General features: G+C 49.0%; 1 protein-coding gene across 3 annotated transcripts in view; it reads left to right on the top strand.

The window, feature by feature from the left end:
- The window catches only part of MEGF6 (multiple EGF like domains 6), a 317,639-nt gene that overhangs the window by 158,001 nt on the left and 132,605 nt on the right, over positions 1-27,033 (top strand). For 2 of the 3 annotated variants that reach the window (XM_019493982.2, XM_014605793.3), the window contains exon 5: positions 25,185-25,307. The exons of the other annotated variant lie outside the window; for it this stretch is intronic. In XM_019493982.2, coding sequence (XP_019349527.2) covers positions 25,185-25,307 — 123 coding nt within the window. The remainder of the gene's footprint in view (positions 1-25,184; positions 25,308-27,033) is intronic. 3 annotated transcript variants of the gene reach the window in all.

The raw sequence follows: 27,033 nt of genomic DNA, 5'->3' as shown, positions 1-27,033 counted from the left end.
ATGGGGAAAATACTGTGCAGCCCTCCTGGCAAGGCCAGAGTGGCCGTTCTGTGGTACATGGCGTGTTTGGAAGGACCTGCCGTTCCCTGGGTCTCTGAACTCTGGCAGGTTTCTGGAGCGAGGGGATTAAATGCGTGGAAACCCATGGGGATTTTGTTAAACTCTAGCAGGCTTTAGGATTTGAAAGAGTAAAACAGAACTTGTACTGCCTCATATTTCTGAAGTGGCAAAGGCACCTTCAGCCCAGACAGGTTTGTCAGCACAGTTTTGATGTGGATAAAGAGAATGGAAGTTATTAATTAGAGGCAAATCATCTGAATCTTTAATCCTTTGGGAATAAGCGATGAAAAATCCCTTATCCTTGCATGTAATGCACAGTTAAAGCACAAGCCAAAACCAACATCTTTCAGCTGCTTTTTCATTCATCTGCCCCACCAGCTCCTCCTACATGGTTTTCAAGTCTTCTCTAGCTGTACCTAAAAATCCCTGTGTGGTCTGGAGCTCTGAGCAGGTGTGGGGCCAGCAGAGCCAGCTCCTGTATCAGTTGTCCCGTGCATCCCCAGTGGAGGCTTCAGGAGGAATCAGAGTTTGGATGGGAGGGGGTGGGGGGGGCGGAAATCAGTATTTGCTAAATGACAGCTTAACTCTATCAGAAGGTCCCACAGCACTTCATTTTTGACTTGTGACAAACTAAACCCTGGCTTGGTTCATATTGCATGGCTGCAGGACTCTGAGAGAACAGAGGCAGCTGATTCCTCTCACACCTGCATACACAGAGATACACATACATGACCCTCATGCACATGTATTTACATGTATCCCGTCAGACTCCTCCAAGCCCAGTGGATTTGCACGGCTCCACCCAATTAGACTGAAGGGCCAGGAGCAACCCTCCTTGCTTCATCTCAGGCGGCAAGGTATTTCCACACTGGTAACTACTGCCATTGCATGCCTTCCTCCATTTTTCCTTGGAAAGATGGGATCTTCTTAATCCACCCAGACAAAGTTCTTTGCCAGCCTTGATGGAAATTTGGAAGAAACAAAGATACCTTGTATTTCTCCAGTTATGCCAAAAACCAGCTTTGCTGCTTGGCTGGAGCCCGTTTTTTTTGCATTTTTTTTAAGGTACTCATCCACCAGAGGTTGTCCCTTTATTCCTTTAATATTTGCTAGTGGAATTAATGGAAACAAAATATCAGGGGCCAATGATATTAATGATTAATGCTCAAGGAGATTAGAGAAGCTGCTAAATGGGATAAACAATAATAGTAGACTTCAACTATCCTCACGTAGACTGGGTAAACACCTCATCAGGGTGAGATGTGGAAATAACAGTTCTGGTAGGGGTGCACTGATAAAGATTTTCTTGGCTGATACCGAGGGCTGAGTATTAACCAGCCATATCAGCTGATACTGATTTGATAGCTGATTTACAAGAGTGCAGCTGGGTAGCTTGGAGAACAGTGTCCTACCGGTAAGTCTGTGGGGGGAGGTGGCATGGGGGAGGGAAGGGGTCTGGGGGAGGCAGATCAGGGGCCCCATGGTGAGGGAAGGAGTGGGGTGAATGGGACCCCAGGGCCAGGAGTGGAATGGAGTCGTGGGCAGCTCATCCAGGGGTTGTGGCTCCCTGCCACTGCATGCATCCCTGGGGGAGGCAAGGGGGATGTGTGCCCCCCCCAATTTGTGGGGGGGGAGCAGAGGTGGACTGCCCACTGTAGGCTCAGGGTTAGGGGCAGTACCAGCCTCTTCCTGGTGGTGGGGCTGGGCCAGGTCTGGGCTCAGAGCAGGTGGGAGTGGGGTGGGCTTAGCCCTGTGGGGCAGGCAACAGTAGCACTGGGAGGGTGGCTATGGTGGGGCTAGGGTGAATTTTGGGGTGGCTGTTGCCCCCCAAATACCCCTAGTGCCGCCCCTGCTTGGGGCACTCTGCTCTGCTGCCTTTCCCTTGGGAGCCCACCTGCTGTGGGGTGGACAGGGGATGTGTGGCCAGCGCAGGGCTCCCAAGGAAGAGGGAAACACTTCCAGCATTGCTGCTGCCCACCCACCCCACGCAGCTGAACCTGCCCTGTTTCCACTTGGTCCGAGCCCAGCCCCCCACCAGGAAGAGGCTGGTGCTGCCCCTGGTCCCGAGCCCACAGCAGGCAGCCTGCTTCCACCCCCCACGCTAATCTGGGGGATCACATACCCCCATGCCTCCCTCAGGGGTGCATGCAGTGGTGAGGAGCTGCCTGCCCTCCCCACCTCCCCTTGCCTCCTGGACGAGCCACCCGCAGCTCGGTCCTGCTTCCAGCCCCGGGGGCTCATTCATCACCTTGGCTGGGCAGTACCTGCCCCTCTCCCTCCTTCCCTCGCCATTGGGGCCCCAATCTGCCCCCCCCCCCGACTTACTGGGAGGACACTGCTCTCTAAGCTGCTGGGCTGCCTTCCTGGCCATGTGAATGCATGCATACACACAATGTTTAATTGGTGACATTATCGGCTACACCAACCAAAAAAGCCATTTGCTGATAATGTTAATTTTCCATTTATCAGTGCCGATCTGATATGCAGCTGATATATTGGTGCACCTCCAATTTCTGGATGTGGAAAATTACTACTAGAACAACTCATCTTGGAACCCCAAGAGGAGACATAATTGTAAACCTAATCCTGAGTAACACATAAGATCCAATTCCAGAGGTATCTGTTGGTGAGCTACTTTGTAATAGCAACATTAACATAATCACATTTGACATCCTAAGGAGGGAGTAAGCCAAAGTAGTCCACCGTACAACTTTAGGAAGGGAAATTACACAAAAATGAGGAAGTTAGAAAGAAATTTAAAGGAGCAATCAAAAATGTAGAAAGCCTATAGGAAGCTTGGAAGCTGTTTTAAAATACCCTACCTCAGGAAAAGTGTATGCCACAAATCAAAAAGTGTACCAAGCAGACCAGTAACACCCCTGCATGGTTTAATAGCAGAGTTAAGGAGGCCATTCAAGGTAAAAAGGCATCCTTTCAAAAAATGGAAGGTGTGCCCAAACGAGGAAAACAGGAAAGCCTGCAAGCTCTGGCTGGTCAAATGTAAAAGTGAAATAAGGTTGGCCAAAAAAAATATGAGCAGCATCTACCACGAGATGCTCAAGTTAATAATAAAAACGTATTTAAATACATCAGCAGGAACCCGGGTAGAAAATTAGGGGTACCATTAGATGACCAAGGTATAAAAGGTGCACTCAGAGCTAAGGCCATAGTAGAGAAGCTAAATGAATTCTTTAAATTGGTGTTTACAACAGAAGATACTAGGGAAAGTCCCATGCCAAATTAATCCTTTCTAGTAGATGGGGTTGAAGAGTTGGACCATAGATTCATAGATTGTGAGGCTGGAAGGGACCTCAGAAGATCATTGAGTCTATCCTCCATGCACCAGGCAGGAAAGATAACTGGGGTTAGGTGATCCCAGCAAAGTGACCATACAGTCTCTTCTTGAAGATTTCCAGGGTAGGTGATTGCACCACCTCTGGAGGGAGCTTATTCCACAGTCTGGACACCCCAACTGTGAAGAAGTTTTTCCTAATGTTGAGTCTGAAACGGTCTTCCAGGAGTTTGTGGCCATTACTCCTGGTTTTCCCTAAGGGTACCCTGGTGAACAGTTGTTCGCCACGCCCTTGATGTATTCCCCTGATGTAGTGGTAAGTAGGGCTGTGCAAGGCTTCAGACTGTGCTTCAGATCTGGAGAAGCTTCGGACGCTTCAGTGTCCAAACCAGCATGTCGGGATTGAAGAGCTGGCTTCGTTAGGCTTTCTGAAGTACTTCAGAGCCACTTCGGAGATCCGGTCATAGGCTACAATGGGGAATCAATGAAATATCTATAACTTTGTTGTTTTTTGTCTGATTTGGATGAAACTGGCATGGATGGTAGCCTCTGCTGAGAGCATGAAGCCTGCCAAGTTTCAAGAAGATTGATGCAGGGATTCGGGGGGAACTGCACCCCAAATTCTTGAAAGAAAATGTGTCACATCTATGTGTTACACCACGGGGGGGGTGAAAACTGCAGGAGTGGTAGCCCCTGGTGAGGCCATGAAGCCTGCCAAGTTTCAAGAAGATTGGTGCAGGGGCTTGGGGGGAACTGCACCTCAAGCTGTTGACAGGCAAAACTCGTGACATGGGTGACACCGTGTGTGTTAAGATGCAGCGAGCTGAAAACTGGAGGGGTGGTGGCCCCTGCTCAGGCCACAAAGCCTGCCAAGTTTCAAAGAGATAAGTGCAGGGGTTTGGGGGGAACTGCACCTCAAGCTGTGGAGAAGCAAAATTGGCGACATGGGTGACAGTGTGTGTGTTGAGGCACAGCAGGGTGAATGCTGCAGGGATGGTGGCCCCTGCTGCAGCCCTGAAGCCTGCCAGCTGTCAAGGAGATAGGTGCAGGGCTTTTGGGTTCTGGTGACCTGTGCCTCTAGCTGCTGACAGGCAAAACTCGTGACATCCTGAAACTCAAAACTGAAATTGCAAAACTACTGGTAATATTATGTAACCTGTCATTACAAATGGCCTCTCTGCCAGAGGACTGATGGGTTGCCAACATAACACCCATCTTCAAAAAGAGCTTGAGAGGTGATCTTGGGAACTATAGAGCAGTGAGTCTCACTTCCATCCCTGACAGGTTGGTAGAATCTCTAATAAAGAATAAAATCAGCAATCACTTCGACAAATAGGATCTATGGGGGAAGAATCAAGATGGTTTTTGGAAAGGGAAATCTTGCCTCAAACTTTCCAGAGATCTTTGAAGGTGTTAAGCATGTGTACAAGGGGTGAGCCAGTTGATGCAGTATATCTGGACTTTCAGGAAGCATTTGACAAGATCCCTCACCAACACCTTAAAAAAAACCGCAACCTGTGTTGCTACAGGATTGGAGGGAAGGTTCTTGTGTGGATTGAGCTGGTTAGAAGATGGGAAACAATGCATAAGGCTAAATGGTCACTTTTCAGCGTGGAGGAAGGTTGGGGTCCTGCAGGGACCTGTGCTGGCCTACTTTTGTGAGTACTATGTTACTGGGTTTTTGGTTGTAGCCGTGTTGGTCTAAAGGCATAGGCAGGCAAGGTTCTTTGAGTGGATGTTATCTATTAGACCAACTGATTAGCTGGAAAAAAAGTTATTTGCAAGATTTCGGGTGCAATCACCCTTCTTCAGGCATAGGGAGTCTCTGCTGTTCTGAGACTCCAAGGAATGAATGAAGCTAAAAGTGTGACAGGATGTCAGTGAGAATGTAAAATAGGTGGAAATTAGGGAAATAGAAGGTAGAGCAGGGAAGGGAGAGGGGGGGAAAAGCAGGGGGGGAAAAGAAACCAAAGCTGAATAAGGGAGACTCTACAGTAGTAGTAATTCAAGGTAGAAAAGAAGCTGAAAAAATAAAATAGCTGGAAATTAGGAGGACAATGGGCAGAAAAGGAGGGGAGGAGAGGGGGCGGAGGGAAGAAAAGTGTAAGAGGTCAGGTCTGGCAGGTTTCTGGTAAATCAGATGTCAGGCAGGCTGTAATATGTCATAAATCTATATTGTCTATATTGAGTCCATGATTTTTGTATCTAGTAGATTTATGAAGTGAAGTTTGTAGGCTCATCTATGAAAGGTGTAAGAAATAAGCTAAAAAGCCAATAAAGTGTTCATATCATTAAAAAGAGAATAGGAAACAGAACAGAGATGATCATCTTGCCATTATACTAATCTATGGTGGACCCACATCTTTTTTGTTTGGCTTGCGGCAGGTTCCTTGGTCTCGCCCAGCTCAGGCGCAGGGGGCAGCCCGGGCCATGGTGCATGCAGCCAGCTCTGCCGCCCTCATTCACAGTGGGGCTGGGGCAGCGGTGTGGTGTGGTGGCCAGGCTCACTTACCAACATCAGTGGCTCTTTCTGGCTGCCGCTGCCACTGGACCCAACCCCACTGCCCATGTACCCTGACCAACCTGCCCCACATCCATGGCTGGGGCAGAACCCACGCAGACAGGGCACTCAGCCAGGCAGATGAGATGGGGCCGCAGGTAGGTAGGAGCAGCATCTGAGAGTGAGATGAGCAGGCAGGGTCAGGGAGACCACAGAACCTTGGAGAGGTGAGAGTGCAGGGCAAAGCCATGATCCACTGCCCACATGGCCCTGTGACTGGCACCAGTTCTGCAGGAAGTGGCATGTGGAGAGCGGATCATAGGTCTGTCCCAGGCCCACGCTGTCACTGCCCCACAACTCCATCCCATGGTCCAAACCTTGTCCACCCATCCCTTTCCTGAACACCACTCCCCACCTGCCCACAGCCTCATCCTGCATAGGGAGTTTTGGTGAGCTGTCTGTTGTGTGTTGTGGGGAGGGGAAGGCTACTGACCCAGCCCATGACAGCTCAGCAAAACTCCCTATGTGGCCCACAGGCTTAAATAATTACCCACCCCTGCTGTATAGCATCCACTTCTGCCATTATCAGAGACAGGATACTGGACTGGATAGACCATTGGTATGACCCAGTATGGCACTTCTTATGTTCTTAAAATTCCAGCTCAATACCTACAAAGGCAAAGCTAGTAATGCATGAGGCATGTCAATGCGTCTTGTCTCCATACTGACTACTTCCGCTCCTCGTCTTGCCTCTTCACTGATGGTTCTGAAAGATTAGTCGTGGGTGTCCAAGTAAAGTGGAAGATAAAGTGCAGTTGCCACTTCAGTGGCCAGCAGGACAGGCCCCCACTATACATCAGACATCCTGTGGAGACACATGCCTTACAAATAATTGTGCCATAATTTAGCTATGGGTCATTCATCCTCATGACTGAGGGATGGTTCCAGTTCCTCAGCCTAGTTCTTTCTAGACTTTGTTGGAGCATAGGCTCTACCTATATACCCTTGGAGAAAGTATGGCCTGGGTCCTGGCCTGGAATTGGAGAGATCTGGATCCTGTTCCTTGGTGTTCTCCAGATTTCCTGACTGGCCCTTGGGCAAAGTCATTTGATTTGGGTAAAATCATCCAGTGCCACCAGCTGTCTAGGAGACCAGGCAGTTCAGAAAGAGTTTTTAAATTAATGTTACCTTTAATTTCTCCTTGTCTTAATTCAGTGTCTGTGACTGAGGAAGAAAAGCTCCTTGTTCTACATTTAGTTGGCTGTATCTACTCAGGTGGTGAATTCTGCGGGCCAGGGACAGTCTCTTGTGGTGTGTACATACAGTGCCAAGCAAAATGAAGCCTCAGTCTCAACTGGGTCTTGCAGGCACTGCTGTAATATAGACCACAACATCAGGATAGCAGAGCAGGGAACAGCAAGCCCATCTAGTGTCGCAACCTCCTACTTTGAAGATGGCATGATGATGCATGGGAGAAGGCTTTTGTAATTGTACTGTAGCAGGTGGCTGGTTAGCCTGTCTTCTCTAGGCTCAAGTAAGTCCTTGAACCCCCCAACTTACTCCTTTAATCTGGTCCCAGCAACACAGTCTCTCTGGGCTCAATAGCACAGGCTCTAATGCCCAGAGTTCTGCTCTACAGGGCTCAGCCAAAAACATAAGTAACCCAAAATAAACACACCGGTACCCTGCTGCTAGCAACACAGTCTGTCTGTGGGCCCAGCAATACAACCTTTAAAGCCCATGGTGAATCTGTATCGCAGAGCTCAGCAGAAAACATGAAACAATCCAGGAGTGCCCATAGGCATGGGTTAGTTCTCACCCCAAAATTTTCCCTCTTCCTTGGAGGAAGCCTCACTCTCCACACACCCATCACCTCTCCAAGTCCTCCTCCCTCTCACTTCCTCTTCCTGCCTCTTTATTTCTAGTCAACCTGCCCACTTTTCTTCATTATTAGCTGATTGCTAGAGCCAGCTGAGGCCTCCTAGGTGTGCAGTTTGTTACCAGCTGGCTAATTGATCCAGGCTACAAGCAGGTTAGACAAGTGCTTGGAACAGTGCAACCGGGGACACTTCTGTCTATGGATGAGAGAACCCCCCCAAGAGCCCTGCCAGGGCCTGTTTTCCTGTGATTCTGTGTCTACAGGCTGGCATTAGGGTTTCAGTACATGCATTGTCAGAAGAGCTGAATTTTCTGGCTAGTAAAATATGAGAGACTAGTGAATTGGCCATCATGAATGACTGGGGGGAGGAGGGGTGGGTGGGGATGGAGCCCCACGGTGCTGCTGCTTCACCTCTGGCCCTGTGCACCCTCCACTGTCCCCCTTCACTCCCTGCCTCCAGCCCTGTGCACCCTGCCACTAACCACATCCCCTCCACTCCCCACATCTGGCCCCATGGGCCCCCTGCCCTCTCCTGGTGCGACCCTGTGCACCACGACCCCTGCTGCTCCATCCCACGTCGCCAGCAGCTCCTAGGAATGGGAGGGTGGGGGAAGGGGAGCTCGCTCGCACAGCTGCTGACACCCAGTGGCATGCAACATGTTGCCCTCCCTACCTCCCCTCTCCTCCCTCCCTCCCCACTGCCTCCCTCTCTCTGCCAGCTCTTGTCAGGGCCACGTAGTGGCAGCAGGGGAGGGGAACAGCAGCGGGGGAGGAGGAGGGGTGCTGCCACCGGAAACCCCATCTTCCCCTTCCTGCTCCCTTCACCTTCCAGCTCCCCTCTTCCCTGCCATCTCCCCCTCCCCTTGCCTGCCAGCTGTTGTTGGGGGGGAGGCAGCACAGCGGCTCCCTCACCCCTTCTGTCTGTAATGCTTCAGGCCCTCACAGCCAATTGGCGCGTGCCCTCTTGTTGGCGTATGCGCAGTTGGCTTGGAGGAGTTACAGACAGACAGGGAGACTATGGCTTTTATTATATTAGAATGATCAATTCCATTGTAGATATGGACAGATGAATAATCTTGGTTCTGTTCAGAGGCTCATGTTTATCCCTCTTGAGGGCAAAAGAAAGGTGCTTTTATTTTTAAAGGTGTGTTCTTGGTAGCTGTGTTGGTCTGAGACAAAAAGACATACAAAAAACTAGAACTCTTGGTTCCAAAATTATACCTTTTATTAGACCAACTGGAAAATGGCAAGAAAATTTGTTTTTAAAGTGGATTTTGAGCTGGTGGAAGGTGCTAAGGCTGGTGGCCCTAAGGAATGAGGTCTTCTGTCCTGAGATTAGCCTAGCTGCTCTGCCTTAACCCTGAACTGGAGAGACCAGTTCCAGGGAGAAGCAGGCAATTGAGTCTCCATTGATTATTATTCACTTTGGCTCTTTTGCTGGGATTGGGTGAGGTGAGAGATAGGGAAAGAGTGCTTTGATTTCAGGCATGGGGACAAAGGAGGCCTATGGAAACTCAGTAGTTCTGTAGCCCATGGAATAGCAGTAGGGCTGTACATATGGCTCTTCATATCTCCCTTTGGTTGGAAATGGTTTGCTTGCTAAGTGCAATTAGCAGCTGAATGAAAACAGATGTTAGTCTAAATGCTGGCCTTCTATTGTGCTACTCTCTTTTTTTTTTTTTACAGTAATATATCTCAATTTATTGCAAGCCAGCAGTGGCTTTGCAAAGCTTTGGGCTTTATCTCCCAAAGGCAGCAATAACATCTCTGTCCAAGTATTTCAGGCATGCACTGCTGTCTCCGAGAAGTAATGGCTTTAGCACAGGTTGCTTCAGTGGAAAATGAGCTCCCCTGAGCATAGAGGTCTCTCTTGGAAGGCAAACCATTTCCAGAGAAAGCAAAATTGGCTGGGTTGTCCATGCTTGCTGTGGTGTCCAAGGAGGCTACAGTGTGATTTGCTCCTGTCGCCAGATACAGGCAAGATCCTGAGGTGGGATTAACTGCTTAGTCAAGTCTTTCATCCAGGGGCTCCAGAGCCAGCTCTTCTGTTCCCACACCTCACTCAGTCTGGGCTCAGCCCTTCATCCTTCATGAAATACTGCTGCTAGCCCATGGGAAGCTGCAGCACCCCAGCCTGGCACAGCTTCTTTGACACAACCAGGTGGGGTCATTGGAGAGTCCTCACCTTGTGGTCAAGTCACAGAGAGCTGTGCTAAGTTGGTTTTGGGCGGGCCTATACTACTCTCCCCATGCTAGGTTAGAACTACCTGCTTTCAGCTGCCCAGTCCTTCAGCACCCAGTGAATAGGTTGAAAGTTGTCTCAGCTGGATGTAACTCAGGGCAAGCACTGCAGAGTGCCATCTTCCCAGAGGAAGATTGCAAAAATGAAGGTCCTTTTGGCCTGCGGAATTCCTTTCACCAAGCATATGTGCAGTACATTGCCTGCCATCTCTCTTCAAAACCATTGATATATGCATGAATGCTCTCTTGGAGCCAAGTTAGAAGGGGCTGAGGGAGGTCAGAAGTACCTTTTTGAGTGCATGTGCTCTGCTTGCTTTATGCTGTTCTTTCACAGCCCTACTTTATATCTGTGCAGCTTCAGCCAAGAAGGCAAATACCACACTATAATGGGCTCTGCCTCCAGGATTGGCCATGACTCCCATCCTAGAGACCACATTACACCCATTTTACACCAGCTATCCTATCTGGCCTCATTCTCTCACCTTCCATTTATCTTGATGTCAGTGGTCTGTATTTGGGAGCCTCCTTCAGAGAGCCAAAGCTTGGCCTTTAGTGCCTTGCCTAACCCTGCTCAGCATTAGCAAAGGCACCATCCTTTTCTCTGCTCTTCAGGGCACCCACCCCTCCAGACTTTTGCTTTTGCCCTTCCCAGTCAGGCTGGCTTGAGGCACTCGGCGATTTAGGCTCTTCTCTGAGTACTACTCAGTTTCTCAGTGTCTGGGCCACAGCCTGGGCTACACATGCCAGGCTCCACACCCACAGCTCAAGATGCCAGTGTGCGTTTCTGGCTCCTCTTGCTCTCTCGGCAGGGGGTGTGGACGCAGTGCAGCAGGTGGGTGGTGCTGACATGGTGGGGTAGGGGGTGATTGATCCTATCCAGCCTGGACCAGTCCACCCAGCACCCACCACCAAGGGCACCATGCAGAGCAAGTGGGGCATGGGGGGGCAGGTCTGCATGGAGACTGGTTGAGAACTCTTGTGAGCAGGGCACATTTGGCTGGGCTGATGTGATGGGGTTGTGGGCAGGAGGGGAGTGGTGTCCAGGATCGGGATGGGCAGGTGAGGTTGGGGCCACAATTGTGGGGTGGTGATGGCCCCAGTTCCAAGGTGACCACCTTTCTAAAGGGGAGAGGTGGGACATCTGCTGTGCCTTCCTCACTCCCTGCCCCCCCCCCCACTGCTGCTAGCAGCAGCACAGCCAGAGCAGAGCAGAGCTGGGAGTGGATGCAGGATGTGGGCTGTCTGATGCAGGTTTGGGGCTCCCTGCCCTGCTGCCGTTCCCCTGGGATTCCCACACCATCTGTATACTCCCTGCCCACCTAGCAACAGCAGGGGGCACAACTCTATGCCACTACTGCCCCCACTGTTGCCAGATGGGCAGGGGGCGCATCGCCATGGTGGTGTGGCCAGCATAGCGTCTCCAGGGGGCAAGCAGGAGGGTGGGGAGCCTCAAGCCTGCAGGGGGCAGCCCGCATCTGCCCCTGCCCTGTGCAGGAGTCTGGGTAGCACATACCCCCCCCCATGCCCCTGCCCTCAGGATGAGCCACTCATGGCTCCTTCCTGCTCCATGCCTTGGCCCCATGCACTGCCCTGGCTGGGCATGGCCCCCTACCCCATGCCCTCCCTCACCATGGGGGGTCTCGATGTGTCCCCTTCACCCCCTCATAGTCTTACCTGCACAGAGCTGGCAGTGGGATTGGGTCTAGTAGCAGCCAGAAGGAGCCACTACTGCCAGGAAGCTGAATCCAGCTGCCGTGACACTCCAGCCCTACTGCATGTCCAGGGGTGGTAAGACTGGCCACATGTGCCACAGCCTAGGCAGGACCAGTAGACCTGCTGCTGGCTGGATAAAATCTCTCAATGCATATTTTGCCCACTCCTGCTCTAAGCCAGCCTGAGCCTTGAGCCCCTGGCTCAGGCTTATATGGCCCTTTCTCCTCCCCTTCTGGTCACTTGACCTGGCTCACTATTAATAAGGGCCAGGTGCTCTTGACTCCCTAATCAGCTGCCTAGTGTTTTGTTGCCTGCAATCTGCAAGCAGGTCCTGCAACCCATTCATCTGTGCTACTTGCACCTGCTTCCCTTTGCATCTAGTCTTGTAAGATTCACTTTTTCTGCCAACATAACGGGGGTTCTTAAGCCCTTTGCTGGTTGCCTTTCTGCTACCCTGTTCTTAGTTCCTCCAAGTAACAGGAGGAAGGGGTCCCCTGTTATGCAAACTAAGCAGAGCTGGCCTTAGAGGTGGGTGATATGAGCACTCTGATTAGCAGAGATCCTGGTTTTCCCTAATAAAAAATCACAAATTCACTGATAAAACCCCCCAAATCCATGCTTAAAATTAAAGGCTCCCCACAGCCCCCCTGGCCCTGCTGGTGCTGCTGCCCCTTGCCTGCCACCCACAGCCCCTTCCTCCCCAGCCCTGCCAGAGGGACCCCCAGCTGCCAGGGCTATGGGGCCAGGGACCCAGGTCTGCAGCCCCCTGCTTCTGACAGAAAGCAGCAGCTCCTGCAGCAGAACAGCATGGAGCCCAATTCCCCCCCTGCTGCCTGCGTGCTGTGGGCTTGGGTGGGGTAGGGCACGCTCCCCAATGCAACACACACTCCCAAGGGGTGGGGGGGACCTCCACCCCCTACATGTGTGCACGGGGTGGGGGTGGGTATTCTCTGTGGGCTCCTGTCCTGCTGCCTTCCCCCAGGGCCTCTGCAGCCCAGCAGGTGTGACCTAGTGCTGCAGGGTAGAGCGTGGGCGCGCAGGAAAGCTGCCTGCAGCTGTGAGCTTAGCACTGCCCTGGCAATGCATCCCCTGTGTGCGGGGCTGCAGTGAGGGCCACAATGCCCGTGCCACCACTGCCTGTGCTGCGCTCCCCCTGCCTGCACAGGGGATGTGTTGCCAGGGCAGCGTGGAGCTCGCAGCTGTAAGCAGCTTTCCTTCCCCGCCGCGTTCTGCCCTGCAGTGCAGGTTGCACCTGCTGGGCTGAGGAGGCCCTGAGGGAGGGCAGCAGGGCAGGAACCTGAGCCTGCAGTGGGCAGCCCATCCCACCTCTGCCCCATGCACAGATATGGGGGGTGTGGATCCCCTCTGCCCTCCTGGGAGTGCACACAGTGGCGGGGAGCCGCCCCCCCTCTCCCAGACAAGCTGCCTGCGGCCCTGCACTGCAGCCCCTGGCCCCAAGCCCTACACACTGCCTGGCAGAGCAGCAGCCCAGCCCCAACTGCCTCCCTATGGGGGCCTCTATCGCCACCCACTTACCTGTGGGAGTTGCTCTCCAGGCTGCCTGACAGCCATGTGCATATACGTGTACATGGCACGCCCTGCCTGACCACCCTCCTCCTGCTCCCAGCCCCTTGTGGGCTGGAACTCTGCCAGCCTGCAGAGGGTTTGCTGCAAAATCTGCAGGGTTCTCTGCTTAAATGAGAAATCCACATTTTACTCCAGTAAGGGGGAAATCCACATTTTACTCCATTTTCCTGTGGGAAGCAGAAAACTCAGATCCCTGTTGATCAGGGGAGCACCACACACACACACACTGGTGCTGTGAGTTGCAGGTAGTGGTGCCAGCCTGGGGCATTGCTCAGCGCTCTGCATGACACTGGGGTCAGGGAGAAGGGGGCCTCAGCAGGGTTGGGTGGGGCAGGCTGCCCAGGATCCCATGCATGGGGGCATCAGCGGCACCTGAATTAGGCAGGGGAGAGCGGTGCCTGCAGGGAGAACCAGGCTGGGGCCAGCAGCGCACAGAGCGGAACAGGGAAGGGCTCCAGCTGAGTCTCACTTACACATGGCTGCTTGCATGTCGGGCACTGGAGGAGCCCCATGGCAGCTGCAGGGTACCAGAGCCCCCATGCCAGCTCTCGCTGGCCAGTCATTGCAGGCTCCTGCTGCCTCCACTTCGGCTCCATGGGGCTGCAGCTGGTGGTCCCTGCCACAGGCAGATGCCCTGCCCAGCTCCCCAGCCCATCAGATGCAGCCCCTCTGTGGCAGGGTAGCAGTGCCAGTGACTTGTGGGGGCGGAGAGCCAAAACACAAGTTCGTCCAGGGCACCATTTTCCCTAAGGCAATCTCTGAAACCAAGTAAATCTCACCATTTGTAAATTGTCAAGAGTCAGAACATGCGGTGAATGTTCTAAGTGGGAACACAACAATTCCTCATAAGGTGGAGACAGAATTTATTGAATATGCTTGGGCAACATCACAATAAAAACTAGAAATTACTTAGGACAATTCATTCCTTGAAAATTTTGCTGCACAACAAGTACATTTTCTCATTTATTTGTAGACAAATTTTCCCACTCTTTCAACCTAATTTATTGTAGGCTTTCACAACCCTCCTGCTTACTACTTTTTGTTGGTTATTAGGAGGGAAGCTTAACAGGTAGGCTTGCTACAGCCATCTGAATGTCCTGTTCCTCCCATCCCTTAGCATGGTAAAAACAATCCCCTGGCAATTTCATTAACAACTTAAGAACGCCATCCAAAGGGACTGGATTTTGAATAACATTTTCATAGACTATCCAGAGGCAGCCTTCTAGAAATGTTGGAACCAGCCCTGGATGAGTTCTCTGTGAAGGAACTTAGTGGAACCCCAACTGTGTCTCTTAATGTATGACTTTTGTGCACAATTTGTTTTACCACTGCCTTTTTTTTTCTCTTGTATTGCAATCTTTTCCATTCCTCAGCATTACAACCATAAGACCTTTGCAGAACTTGCCCCATCTCCTTCCTTGCGGCATCTTATAGGTTTGAAATGGAAATGATGCCTCTACACCAGGGGCGGGCAAAATATGGTCCGTGGGCCAGATCCAGCCTGACAAGCCGTTCTATCTGGCCAGTGGGGCCCCTAAAAAATTTAGAAAATTAATTCTTATCTTCTTCTGGCTGTCAAAGATGACAGAAGCCAGGGGCCGTAAGACCCATGGGAAACTAGCAGCAGGACCCAGCAGCAAGGCCCACCTAGTCCTGCCGCCCCCCCCAGTCCTCTCACCCTCCAGCCAGAAGCCCCTGCCTAGCAGAGGCTTTTGGCCTGGGACCATGGGGCTGTACCTGTCTCCCTGCGCTGAAGAGGGGAATTCAGATAAGAACATGGTGGTGGGGAGGCAGGTGGAAGGAATGGTAGGGGAGGACCGTGGGTGATCGCCCCAGTCCTCAAGGCTGGGCCAGCTCCTGCTAAGTCCTGTGGTCACAACCATGCAGCTGGGAACCACGTGGTGCCAGAGCACCATAGCAGCAGGCAGGAAAGTAGGGAAAGCGGTGGCAGGGGGTGGGGGAGTAAGTAGGCACATGGGAGCACAGCAACAGCTGGGCAGCAGCACGGGGCCACACCAGTGTTCTGGGGCCAGCGCCGGTGGGGCCCAGAGTGGAGTGGCATGATCATGGGGCACAGGCTGGCAGGGGTCTATGGAGCTGGGCTGGACTATGCTAGCAGGGAAAGAGGGGAGCCAGCCTCGCTTCATAGAGCCCCTGCCAGCCAGGACACCATGCTCCTGCTGCCCCACTCTGGGCTCCACCAGCACTGACCCCAGGACATTGGCATGGGCCCCGCACTACCACTCAGCTGTTGCTGCACTCCCATGTTCCTGCTCGCTCCCACTGCTCCTTTCTGCCACCACTTTCAGCACTTCCCTGCCCACCCACCAGCCGCTGATGCATCACATGGCTCCTGGCTGCATGGCTGGATCGTGGGAGCATGAGGCCTGTGCTGGTACCCCAGGGCCAGGAGTGGGATGGGGGAGTGTCCATACATCCATGCAATGAGGGAGGGAAGGAGTGAGAGGGAGAGAGAGAGAGAGAGCAATGCGGGAGGGACAGTGTGTGTGTGTGTGTGTGTGTGTGTTCATAGGGCAAGTCCCACATGCACACCTCACCATACACATGCACCCACACCCCTCTTTGCACTGCCATATTGCCATATATGGAGACCTCATACCCACACCCCAACCACCCTCCACCCATACACTCCTCCGACAAACCCCATAACCAACCACACCCCACATATCCACACATACCCACAAGCTCTCTCACCCCACACTTTTCCACCCCCAAATATACACACACACACCCACACCCTCCCCACACCCCACATACCCACACACCCACAGCCCCCCACAAACTTATACCCACCCCCCCACTATATACAAGAATAAGACTTCATTTTAAGCTATTATACTATCACCTCTATGTACACTACACAAACACATGTAAATCAGGACAAAAAGATTTTTTGAAATCAGATTAATGAATGTTGTAGATGTTCAATTTTTAGAATATAATTTGGTATTTTTCTGGTTCCGAGATGGCAAAACCCCTTGCTAAAAGGAGTACTTCCCCGGGCAAGGGCAGGGACTTCTGATGGCAAAGGTTGGGGGCTACGGGGTTTGACTTCTGGTCACAAGATGGAAACCAGGGGGCAGGGCGTCTGTCAAGGGGCGGGGCTACCCATGCGGCCCTCGACAGCTTGCCAAACTCGGTAAGCGACCCCGTGCCTGAAATAATTGCCTGCCCCTGCTCTACACGCTGTGCTGTTCTTTTCCACCATCAGCCTGGCTCTCCTGTTGTCACTGGTTTGAGATGGAGTGCTTTTCTTTCCTGCAAGTGCTCCTTCACTCAGTTCCTGAACTGCACATACTTTTTCTCTTTGTCACCTGCCTATGATACTGATATAGTACTTGTCAGCAAAGTATCTGACCGTCTGGTTTTCTGGCATTGTCGTGCAGGGACAGGTCGAATTCTTTGGAGGGACAGGGTATTTTTTTACCATTATTCCACATGTCATGTTGATTTGATACAGTGCATATCTTATGCACAGAGCAGTGAGATTTCTCCCACTTTCTCCTTTTCAAACTTCATGTTGGTTCTGGTGAGTTTGAATCACCTTCCAAAGGTACAGATGCTCCAGGTGAAAATTATTTTGACTACACAGTCCCTTAGAGTCTGCAGATTAGGGCTGGAAGTTTCTGAGAACAGGGGCTTTCATAAGATATGCCTATTCCCTGTCATTGTAAAAATACTAAAGCAACAGTTCCTCAAACTCCGTTAAGAACAAGTGCTTTCAAGCCCTGAACCCAGAAGAGATCTTATGCACTATTGTAAAGCTGCCACCGGGGGGCAAGCATCTTACAAGAACAGAGAGCAAGTAAGAATAAGAAATAAACCTGAGCAGTGCCCAGGGCTGCTAAGGACTGGGTGCGCACGTTTCTCTGTGAGTGCTCTCTTAGGGCCCTTCTACACATGCAGGTAAAAGCGCGTTGAGATCTAATGCATGATCCACACAATTGCTTCTCCTGCCATGCCGCACGTGTATGGCAGGAGGCTTAATTGTGGGATCCAGCATAAGATCCTATCACATCTTACTGCCTGTACAGGGGGAGCTCAAGATCGCTATCCAAGGCTCCCCTTCACTGGCAAATAGCATGCTGCCATGGCTGCAAGTCCCACAGCTAACGGGACTCTTAGCCCCAGTTGTGTTTGGGTGCAGCTGGAGTTGAGTCCTGTCAGCTGTGGGACTCAGTCCCAGCAGCCATGGGGGCACAGGCTAAACATGCAAATTAAAGCTGGATAGAAACCAGCTATACAGTCACTACGTATTTTCAAGCAATAAATGTATTGCTGGTTGGACCTTTTTAAGGCACCATGGTTAATTTGCACTTGTAGCCAGTCTAAATTAATTGCACGATTAACCCAGGAATTGCACAATAGATGTAACATGTAGACAGGGCCTTATTGAGCTGCTGTGATTCATGGTGTTGTCTGCATATGACTAACTGCCCTTTAGTGCTCTCAATCTGACAGCTCATTTTTTACTGTAAAAATGCCACAGCCCTGCCAACACTTTGGGTTGTAGGCTGATGAACTTCTCGGCTTAGCGTATGGTTGAGGACATGTGCATAAGTCTTTCTGAGCAGAGGTATAAAGTTTTTAAAACAAACATTTGACAGTGGAATAGTCAGAGCTTCCTGTTGTCTAGAGTGTTCCCACCTGGTGAGATGCTGGTGTGCTCCTCATGTACTGTGGTTAGCATATGGGACCTAGCTCAGAAGTGCCGTGCTGCTCAACATTTTGGCCAGGGAACCTTCTCTGGCAACTCTTCCAGAGCCAAATGGTGGGTCTTGCCTGGTACCTCGCCAAGTAAAGTTCTTGCACATGTGAAACAGCATGCAGTCAGAGGCACCATGCAGGTCATCTCAAGTTATCCCACCTTTCCTGCAGGAATTTCATTGCACCTACCAGTCTCTGCAGTCTTTCCTAGTACAGACAGCCAGCATCTCTCAGTTTAGATCTACTGGGGGACTTGAAGCTTAAATACCACGTAGCCAGAGACTCCTGCTAGTGGGTTCTTCTCCTTTGAGGCACTTCATCAGAACTCAGTCTAAGGGCAATGTCCTATCTAATTTGTATTTTATTCTCCAAGGATGGAGCAACTACCTTCTATGGAAATTAATAACATCAAAAAATTCATGGTTGAAATAAAGCACTAGGATGTTCTTCATGAATGATTCCGCAAAGATGACATTTGAAACATCTCTGCATCTGCCTCCTATGCTTTCTGCAAGGAGGAAGGGAGCTAGTAACTAAGCTGATTATTTGAGAAACTGCACAAAGTAGCTTCTAGACAAGAAGTCATTAACAGAATCTGCACCAGGTGGGCAAAAGGCATTCTTTTTGGCTGCTGAAGCTCAGTTTGCTGGCTTTGAGAAGCATAGCTAGGTCAAGGATTTTGAAAGTGGGAGTGCAGATGTTGTAGCACATCATCACATATAATGCAACACACATTTTTCTCCAAGTAAAAAGAAACATCAGTTTAAGATTGAAACAAAAAGTAACTTACCTTACAAAAAGTAACCTGCCCTTGAACTTGAGGCTTGTTGAACTTGTAAGACAGTTGAAGAGTTTGGAGTCAGGTTCAAAATTAACTGCACCATATATGAAAATGGTGCATCCACCACAGACTGGCAGTTGAACATGCCATCTTGGCTTGGGGTGAGAGAAGGCAAGCCAAGTTTTTACCCACAGTAGCAAAAAGAAATGTACAGAGTACAATGTAGATGGAGCATGAGTTTTTGGCAAAACTTCAGATCATTTTTCCATCCAGACCAAATGTCTCAAAAATAATATTGGTCTCCTTTATACTGATAGATTTAAGTAGCATATCTCTTTACAAAGCAGCAAGATAGCCGCTGAAGCACAGCTGCATTTTTAAAATGCCTTGTTTGGTGCCAAGTGTCAAGAATGTGACAGCGAACTGATAAATCTCTTAAAGCCTCCCCACACAGTTCACATGTTGCATCGAAAATGAACAGCCCCAAATCTGGGCTCAGTTTGGATTCTGTAACTGCACATATAAAATGTCCCAGTCTTGCTATGGTGTATTCTTCTTCTTTCAGCACTGATGGGGAGTCTTAAAAATATCTCTCACAGTCTTTTTGTAAAAGGCCTGTTAGCATCAAACTTCACAGCAACCTCTCTGGATTAGCATTTTGCTGTGCTTTTTTTTACTGGTTCCTGATATGTTGGCTACTGGTTGCTGAGATCTAGGTATGAAACAGTTGTTAATGCAGGGCTATATTGCTGTTTGATATGCCATATATTAAGACTGTTGGCAACTCATTAAGTTAGTCTGTTGTTCTTGGAGTAATTAAAGTAATTCACGTATTTCAGTGAGGAGTGAAAATGTTTCAGTAATGAAAACATCTCTAGAAGTTGTGAATGGCTTCCAGGTCTGTTTTGGGGAAGAAGATATCTCAAGGTTAGGGAAAGTTTATGAGGCCCTGATTCTGAAATGTATTTCTGAAGCCTGGCATTGCCATCTCCCTACAGAGTCTTGAATCTGCTTTTGGCTTGGATCACAGTCAAACTGAAGGGAATTGTGTCATCTTGTACTTATATAACAGAGGAAGCAATAAGAATAATAATGATTTTTCCATGCTGGTAACTGGAGTCAATCAAAAAGCAAGTCAATAAAATGAATAACTTGGTGCTTGGCAAGAGTCTGACCCACAGACCACCAAAGTTCTTTCCACTGATTTCCAAGGACTTTGGATCAAGATGCTCGAAATGCTGAGCTCATGGCTGCTGGAAAGTAAAATCCATGGGTATCCAATAAAATGGACAGAGATCCACTAGTGCCTCTGTTGTTACACATGCATGCGACCGGCAGGCAGGCATTGTAGAAACCACCTTCACTCTTATAGACCATGGCCCACTTGAGCTTTGTTGAGATAGCCAAAGAAGGAGTAATTGGGGCTTGGTCCTTTTCTTGCAGCTATCATTGGCAATGTTCGTTTTGAGGTGCATGGGGCAAGGGCTGTGCCAATGGAAATGATGGCTTCTGTGCTTCCTGGGCTTTAGGAGTTGGCCTGAGTTAAGCAAGTGGTTGTTTCATCCTGGGCCTGAGCAGCCATGGGGTGGGGGTGACAGTGGGTGATGGCCTGACAAGTCTATAGTCCATCCCACGTGCAACAGTGATGTATTCTTGTTACCGTGTTCCACAGCCTTGTCTGCCTGCAGCTTTGAATAAAGGGAGATCCTGTAAAATAACAATGATGAACTACAGTTAAATAAAGTAAAATAATAATGATGAACTACAGATTAGCTAGATTAAGCCTACACTAATACTAAAACCTTTTCAGGGTTTCCAAAATAAAGTTCAGTAACATTTTTGTGCACAGAGATCATTCTGGATGATTTGCTTTCAGACTCCAGTTTAATTTAATTTTTGTAATCTCTATATTGTTGTTCTTATTGTAAAGTGTTTTCAGGCCCATTTGTCTGACTCTTTGTGTCTATTTTTCTAATTAATTTTGTCTGCCTGTGGACCCATGTATACTATGCTTGTCACTGCAGATCTAAGAAGGTATTGATGCTTTGGTGATTTTCTTTCAAATTTTGATCATTTTTAATTTTCAGACTTTTTTGTGTGTGTTGTAGTTTACCAATGTTACTATAAAGCGCCCTTGGTACATTTGCTGCTTAAACTACTACTTTTTATATTCATAAGTAATGAGCCTGAATTCTTTGCTCAGTGTCTGATTCTTGGATTCAGTGTTTGTATCGTTGTTTCTTTGATATAAAATATTCAGATGAACAAGGCAGCTATGCAACACATATTGGTTGTGGATGTGGAAGCAGAGAAGGTCCCATGATTTACTTTTTATAGTGAATAATTCAGATAAATATATGGGTAAAAAAATATCTGCACAAAGTGAGCCCTTGTTACTGTTGAAATGGTATTTCACCTAAGTCCATGTTACAAGATGTATTTGTTTTTAAGCTTGTTCTTTCCAGAGTTATTCTTCCAGGGGTCTTGATCAGCCAATTTATGAGTGTTTTTCTCAGTTAATGTTTGAGGAAGTCTGGGTGGGAATATATCATAATGATCTGGCCTTTCTGATTCAGGAGAGATGGTCTTCCTTTTAAAAACTTGCACATAAGCTAAACTCCTTATGTGGGACAAGTAAGGCATTCTCGTCCTAGAAAGGCTGGCTGTCTTGCGAATGTTTGCTCCCAAGCTGTTGTCAACAGTTCAGTGAAAGGAATCCCCACCAGGTCCTAAAAAAGAAATAATGCAAGAAAGCATAGTGTAAGAGATGGCATGTACTATAGAGACTTATTAAGAGGGATCCTGGTTTTCCCTGATAAAAAAAATCACAAATTCTGTGACAAACCCCCACCAAATTCACGATTAAAATTAAAGACCCCTCACAGCCCCCGTGGTGCTGCCAGTGCCCCTCACTCCCCCTTCCAGCTGGGCTGCAGAGGCCATGGGGGAGGGCAGCAGGGTGGGAGCCCAAGCTTGCAGTGTGCACTTGCCCCCACCCCCCACACAGATCTGGGGGGCATGGGTCCCCCATCCCATGGAAGAGCACACAGCTGTGGGAAGCCAGCCCCACCTCGCCAAAGCCTGCAGCAGATATGCAGCGGGGGGGGGGGGGGCTGGGGAGGGGCGGGGGCAGGAACCTGCATGGCTGTGCTCTGCTCTGCTGTGCTGGGATGCCGCAGCGGAGGGCAGAAGGGCAGGAGCCCAAGCCTGCAGCACGCACCCACTCCCATCCTGCCCACAGATCTGGGGGCACAGGTCCCCCGTGCCCCCCTGGGAGTGCACGCCATGGCAGGAAGCCACCCCCCAACCCCTGGACAAGCCACCTGCGGCCCCATCCCACTACCCACTGGGGTCGTGCATCTGTGCATTGTGGCCCTGGCTGCAAGCCCCACACGCTGTCTGACAGTGCAGCAGCCCCAGCCCTACCCAACTCTCTCCCTCCCCACTATGGGGGCCTCAATCCCCCACTCCTCACTTACCTACAGGAGCTGCTCTCCAGGCTGCCTGGGGCATGTATATATACAAGTACATGGTGCCCCCTCCCTGACCACCTTCTTCCTGCTCCCTCCCAGCACCTGGAGGGCTGGAAGTCTGCCAGCCTGCAGAGGGCTTGCTGCAAAACTACAAAATCTGCAAGTTTTCTGCTAAAATAAGAAATCTGCATTTTACTCCTTTTTTTCTGTGGGAAATGGAAAACCTAAATCCCTGCTTATCAAACAGGCAGGCTCTGCATGACTCTTGATAGTATCTAAGACTAATCTGGAAAAAGGTGTGAAAATTAGCAGTGTGTGTGAAAGCAGGATGGGTGGGAAAGGAGATTTAGAGTCTGAGATGGGCTTTATGATAGGTGCCTTTGTGAATAGGAACAAAATACTAGAAGTTATTTGCTAATGATTGCAGAAGCCATTAACTGGATCCCTTGCATGCTGATTTGGGATGATGAGCATTTACTTCTGGATTCTCAGTAGTCAGTAGATTGGTATGATCTCTGGCTTCCCAGTCAAGCAAAAACTTCTATTTTTTACTCTTTGTCCTATGCATTTCCAAGATTGCTGCTAGAAATCATGCAAAGATGGATTTCTCCTGCTTCTCTCACTCCCCTGGTCAGATGTTACCACTGATGTGTGGCACAATGAGTATTCAGGTGGCTCAGGCTGTTTGAGGAACACTGTGCGGTTAGTTTAATGACTGCTTGCTGTAATCTCCTTTTGCACATGGGAAATAGAGCTTCCTTTCCTATCCCATTGATCTTCTGGGCTGTTAGTGACAAACATTACACATAAACTGGTTTAAATGATCAGAAACTAGTTTAAACCTGTAACAAAACAGACATTCAGTGCATATAAACAAGTCTGAAAACAGCTGAAACCAGTTTGAGATAAACCTGGTTGAATGGATAAACCTGATTGAATGAAGCATTCTTGGAAATGCATAAGACAGAGAGTAAAGAAGAGAAGATTTTGCTTGACTGGGAAGCCAAAGAGATCATACCAATCAAACTTAACTGATTTGGCTCAAACCGGTCAGTTAATGCAATGTCTGTCCCAGACCCCTTGATGGTTTAAGTTAAACCAGACTCCCCCAGCATCCCAGCATGCTCTCTGGGCTGGGTGGGTCTCTCTGCTTCAGAGCAGGGCTGGCCCCTCTCCTCTGCTCCCTTGCTAGAGCTCTGGCAGAAACTTGAAGGCACAGCGCTTCTGCCTGGCTTTCTCCTGCTCTCCCCTCCCCTCCCCTCACTGCTCGCAGGTCAAGCAGGGATCCCACCCTACTCCCTCCCACAGCACGGATGGTAGCCAGCATGTGGTATGGTAGCTAGTGCTGAGAGGTGTCTGCATAAAGCAGACAGGATACTGTCTGCTTAGGGCTTTTTGGAGATAATCAACAGATAATGTCCCTCCTTGGAATGTTCCCTTCCTTGCAAAAAGTTGTTTAAGAAGAGCTTGAACTAACGAGAGAGGCTTTATTTTCTGATGGGGTGTTAAATGCTGATAACAGAGCTCATAAATGCTCTATTAGCAAGGTTGGGGGGGCTCCCTAATCAGAGCATCCTGCCTGGGCCTGCCCCCCCCCCCCCAGCTCAGCATTGTAGAAGGGAGGGGAGGGCTGCTTTAGCGCCCCCCAGCTTCTAGCCTGAGTGGCTTCAGGCATGTGTCTGAATTTCCTTAGTCCAGAGGGGATGTCTGGGTGGTTTAGCATAGCCAGGTTAGACTAACCTGCAAAGTTTGAATCAATTCAGGCTCAGGCATTTTGAATGTCTGTCCCTAGCCAGGGAGGCAAGTTCATGAGTAAGGCATCTCTAGTAAACTGCTGGCTACAGTTACATAAGGAATGCGGCAGTGAGTCCTCACAGGGTGCTAGGTTTGAAAAAAAAATCTTCTAAAACTGACTGTGCTGTCACATTGGCCATAGGTGTGCAAAAAGGAACATTTTTACTCACAGATTTGGTCTTCTTTCACTCTGACAATGCATGCATGAGGAATGGTCCAAAGTACTGGCTGATCCTGAACGTTGTGATGGTATGCCTGAACGTTGTGATGGTATGCCTAAACCTCCTACAGTACACCTAATGGTGATATTCTATTGCCTAGTCAGAAACTTCTTGTTCTTTCTAACTTGTGACCAGTTTACACCTTGAAACATGAGGACTGTGAACCCTTGTTTCTGATTTTCATCCTTCATGTCTTCTTCACTTGCTTCTTTAATCTATCACTGTGGATCCATTTCCCCTTGCTTCCCGTTATCTTAGGTCAGCATTTCACAACCCATGGGTCAGGGCCCAAAAGTGGGTTCCAAGAATATATGAAAGGGTTGCAAACAAACTTTAAAAATGAATTCTCCTTTAAAGAAGAAAAACGTGGGAAACTATGGCTTTTCCCCTGCAGGCTGGCAGAGGTCCAGCCTGGAAAGGGCTGCTTGGGGCATCCCCCTACTCCACAAACCCACCCTCTGCCCCACAAGCTGGGGGTTCTGGGGTTGGGGGCAAAGGGGCAGCGGGTCAGCAGTGAGGGGCAGTGGGTGGGAACTGGCCATCAATGTTTACAAATGGGTACAAAAAAGGTTGGGAACCACTGTCTTAGATAAAATGGGCATTGTGCAGGGTGGCAAAGTGAGGAAAAATGTGTTTGTGCATGTAAACATATGCACTGTGGATTCAGTAAGAGTACAAACATATTTAGTAAAAATACCTTAAATTTTAAACTCTTTATGCATGAGCTCAGGAAATATTTGGCTATTTACCTTTCAGTGTTTTTCTTATTGGCACTGAACATCTAATAAAAGAAAACCAGGAGGAAATTAAAAGTGTATTAAAAATAGAAGTGCTTTTATGGCAGATGGAGCATTCCTTTAGCTTGACTCGCCATGGCCATCTCATGTGTTCTCTCCCATGTCTCATCTCTTTCAGATGTGAATGAATGTGAAGTAGAGAATGGGGGTTGCGAGTCCCAGTGCTGCAACACTATTGGCAGTTTCTACTGCAAGTGCTCCAGTGGCCTGAAGCTGAAGGATGATGGGAAGGCCTGTGAAGGTAGGAATGGGGATGGCAGACAGCCTGCTGGAATGGGTTAACCACTGGGGCTTTGCTGGGTTTCCCTTGGCTCTGAAGCTTGCATACGTGTTATGAAGTATTTTCTTGTAGTCTTCGAAATTCTGAAGTTATAAGGCCAAACCTTGCCAAACTATAGCAGAGAAATGCTTACAGATCTTTACAGATCTCCCTGGATTTTGCAGAGTAAGTCAGCCCATAAGTAAGGCATGTTCATAAGTGTGAATGCAGTCTCTGCATCTCTTCTGCCCTGCCATCCAGCCCCAGTCTATCTTTTGATGCCCTGAAAGTTAGATGATAGTGGGTAGCATGTGCAGAAGAAGGTAGATGAGAGCATATGTGCACATGGTATAGGAGAAAGCAGGGGTGATAGGGTTAAAAGAGACAGAGCATGGGTATGTAATGAAGGTGCAGTGATGCTGCAGAGCGTGTGGGGAGACTGAGTATACGCTGGAATGGCACGTGTGCGTGCACATGTAGAACAATATAACAACTATTTGTAGCTGCAGGAGGGACTGCAGTTTCTACCCCTGAAACATGGCCATGTCCTGGCCGAATCCGGCCTCTTTTTTGTAATTTCAGGATACAAATAAGACTGAGAGCATACTGAGAGTCAGTCCACAGGAGAAAGAGAAGAGAAGAAACCCAGGTCAGCTTAAACTGAGCTTAGTATATTGCAGGGCACTAAGCTTAAGAGTTAGCCTCCCTGAATGCCAACAGCTCGGCGAGAAAATGTGAAACACACAGCCAGCGCGTGCTTCGGAACCAACTGACTGTAGATTGACATATGCATTTAATTACAGTAGGTCTTGTGTTCACTGAACCCAGGGTAGCTTCTTTTCGAAAGCATGTCCTGCTTGTTATCTGCAGGCAGCAACTGTGTCTTAAATTACAACGTGATTTTTGAGAGAAGGAAAGACCATTAGCAGGAAGAGGCCATCTGGTATCTCTCTCTGTGTCAAACAACATGTTATTCTCTCTCTCCTAATAAAACTTCCTTTTCTGAACTGAAATCGTGGAGTATTCTCCCTGCTGGAATGTGGCAGCTCTGTATTGCCCATTCAGAGAGAAGAGAGGGAACTGTAGTTGTGGTTTCAACCATTTTAGCCATCTTGTTGATGGTTTGGAACGCTTATTTATCTAGTTCTTAGTAGATGGGTTTATACAGATAATTGCATCACAGAAAGCAAAAATAATGCTAAAAAACCCCAGTTGTTTTATTTAGATTTGCAGTATAAAGAAACCAAGCTTTATTAAATAATAGCAACTGCTTAAAGCCCTACAGTGTTTTGCAGTAATATTTTTAAATACTAGTGCTAACACTATTAATACTATTCGTCATACATACTTGCAGCCTTCATGCCACCATTTAGGATAACTGTTGTAAGAGCATTCTCTTTGATTTTAGTGATGCAAACAAACATACTCATTACTGTGGTTAATTGCTATGTTTCCCCAAGCCTCTCCAGCTGGGTGAATGTTAGCCCATTTCTTTCCATTTTCTTTACTTAAACTTTCTCTCTCCTCAAACCGTCCCATATTTCTGAATGAGGCCACCAGAATGTGTTCTACTAATTTACAGTATAGAGGCTAAAACCTTCAACAAATACTCTGGAAAGGCAGACTTCAAATCTAGACATGAATAAAACAGTCTTAAATCAGCCAGCACCTTGGAGGTTTCTGAATAAGTTACAGGACTGAGAACAGA

Source organism: Alligator mississippiensis, chromosome 13, assembly GCF_030867095.1.
Source record: "Alligator mississippiensis isolate rAllMis1 chromosome 13, rAllMis1, whole genome shotgun sequence".
In the NCBI taxonomy this organism is placed as follows: domain Eukaryota; kingdom Metazoa; phylum Chordata; order Crocodylia; family Alligatoridae; genus Alligator; species Alligator mississippiensis.
The sequence above is the reverse complement of the archived record's forward strand: the minus strand, read 5'-3'. Positions and strand labels throughout refer to the sequence as shown.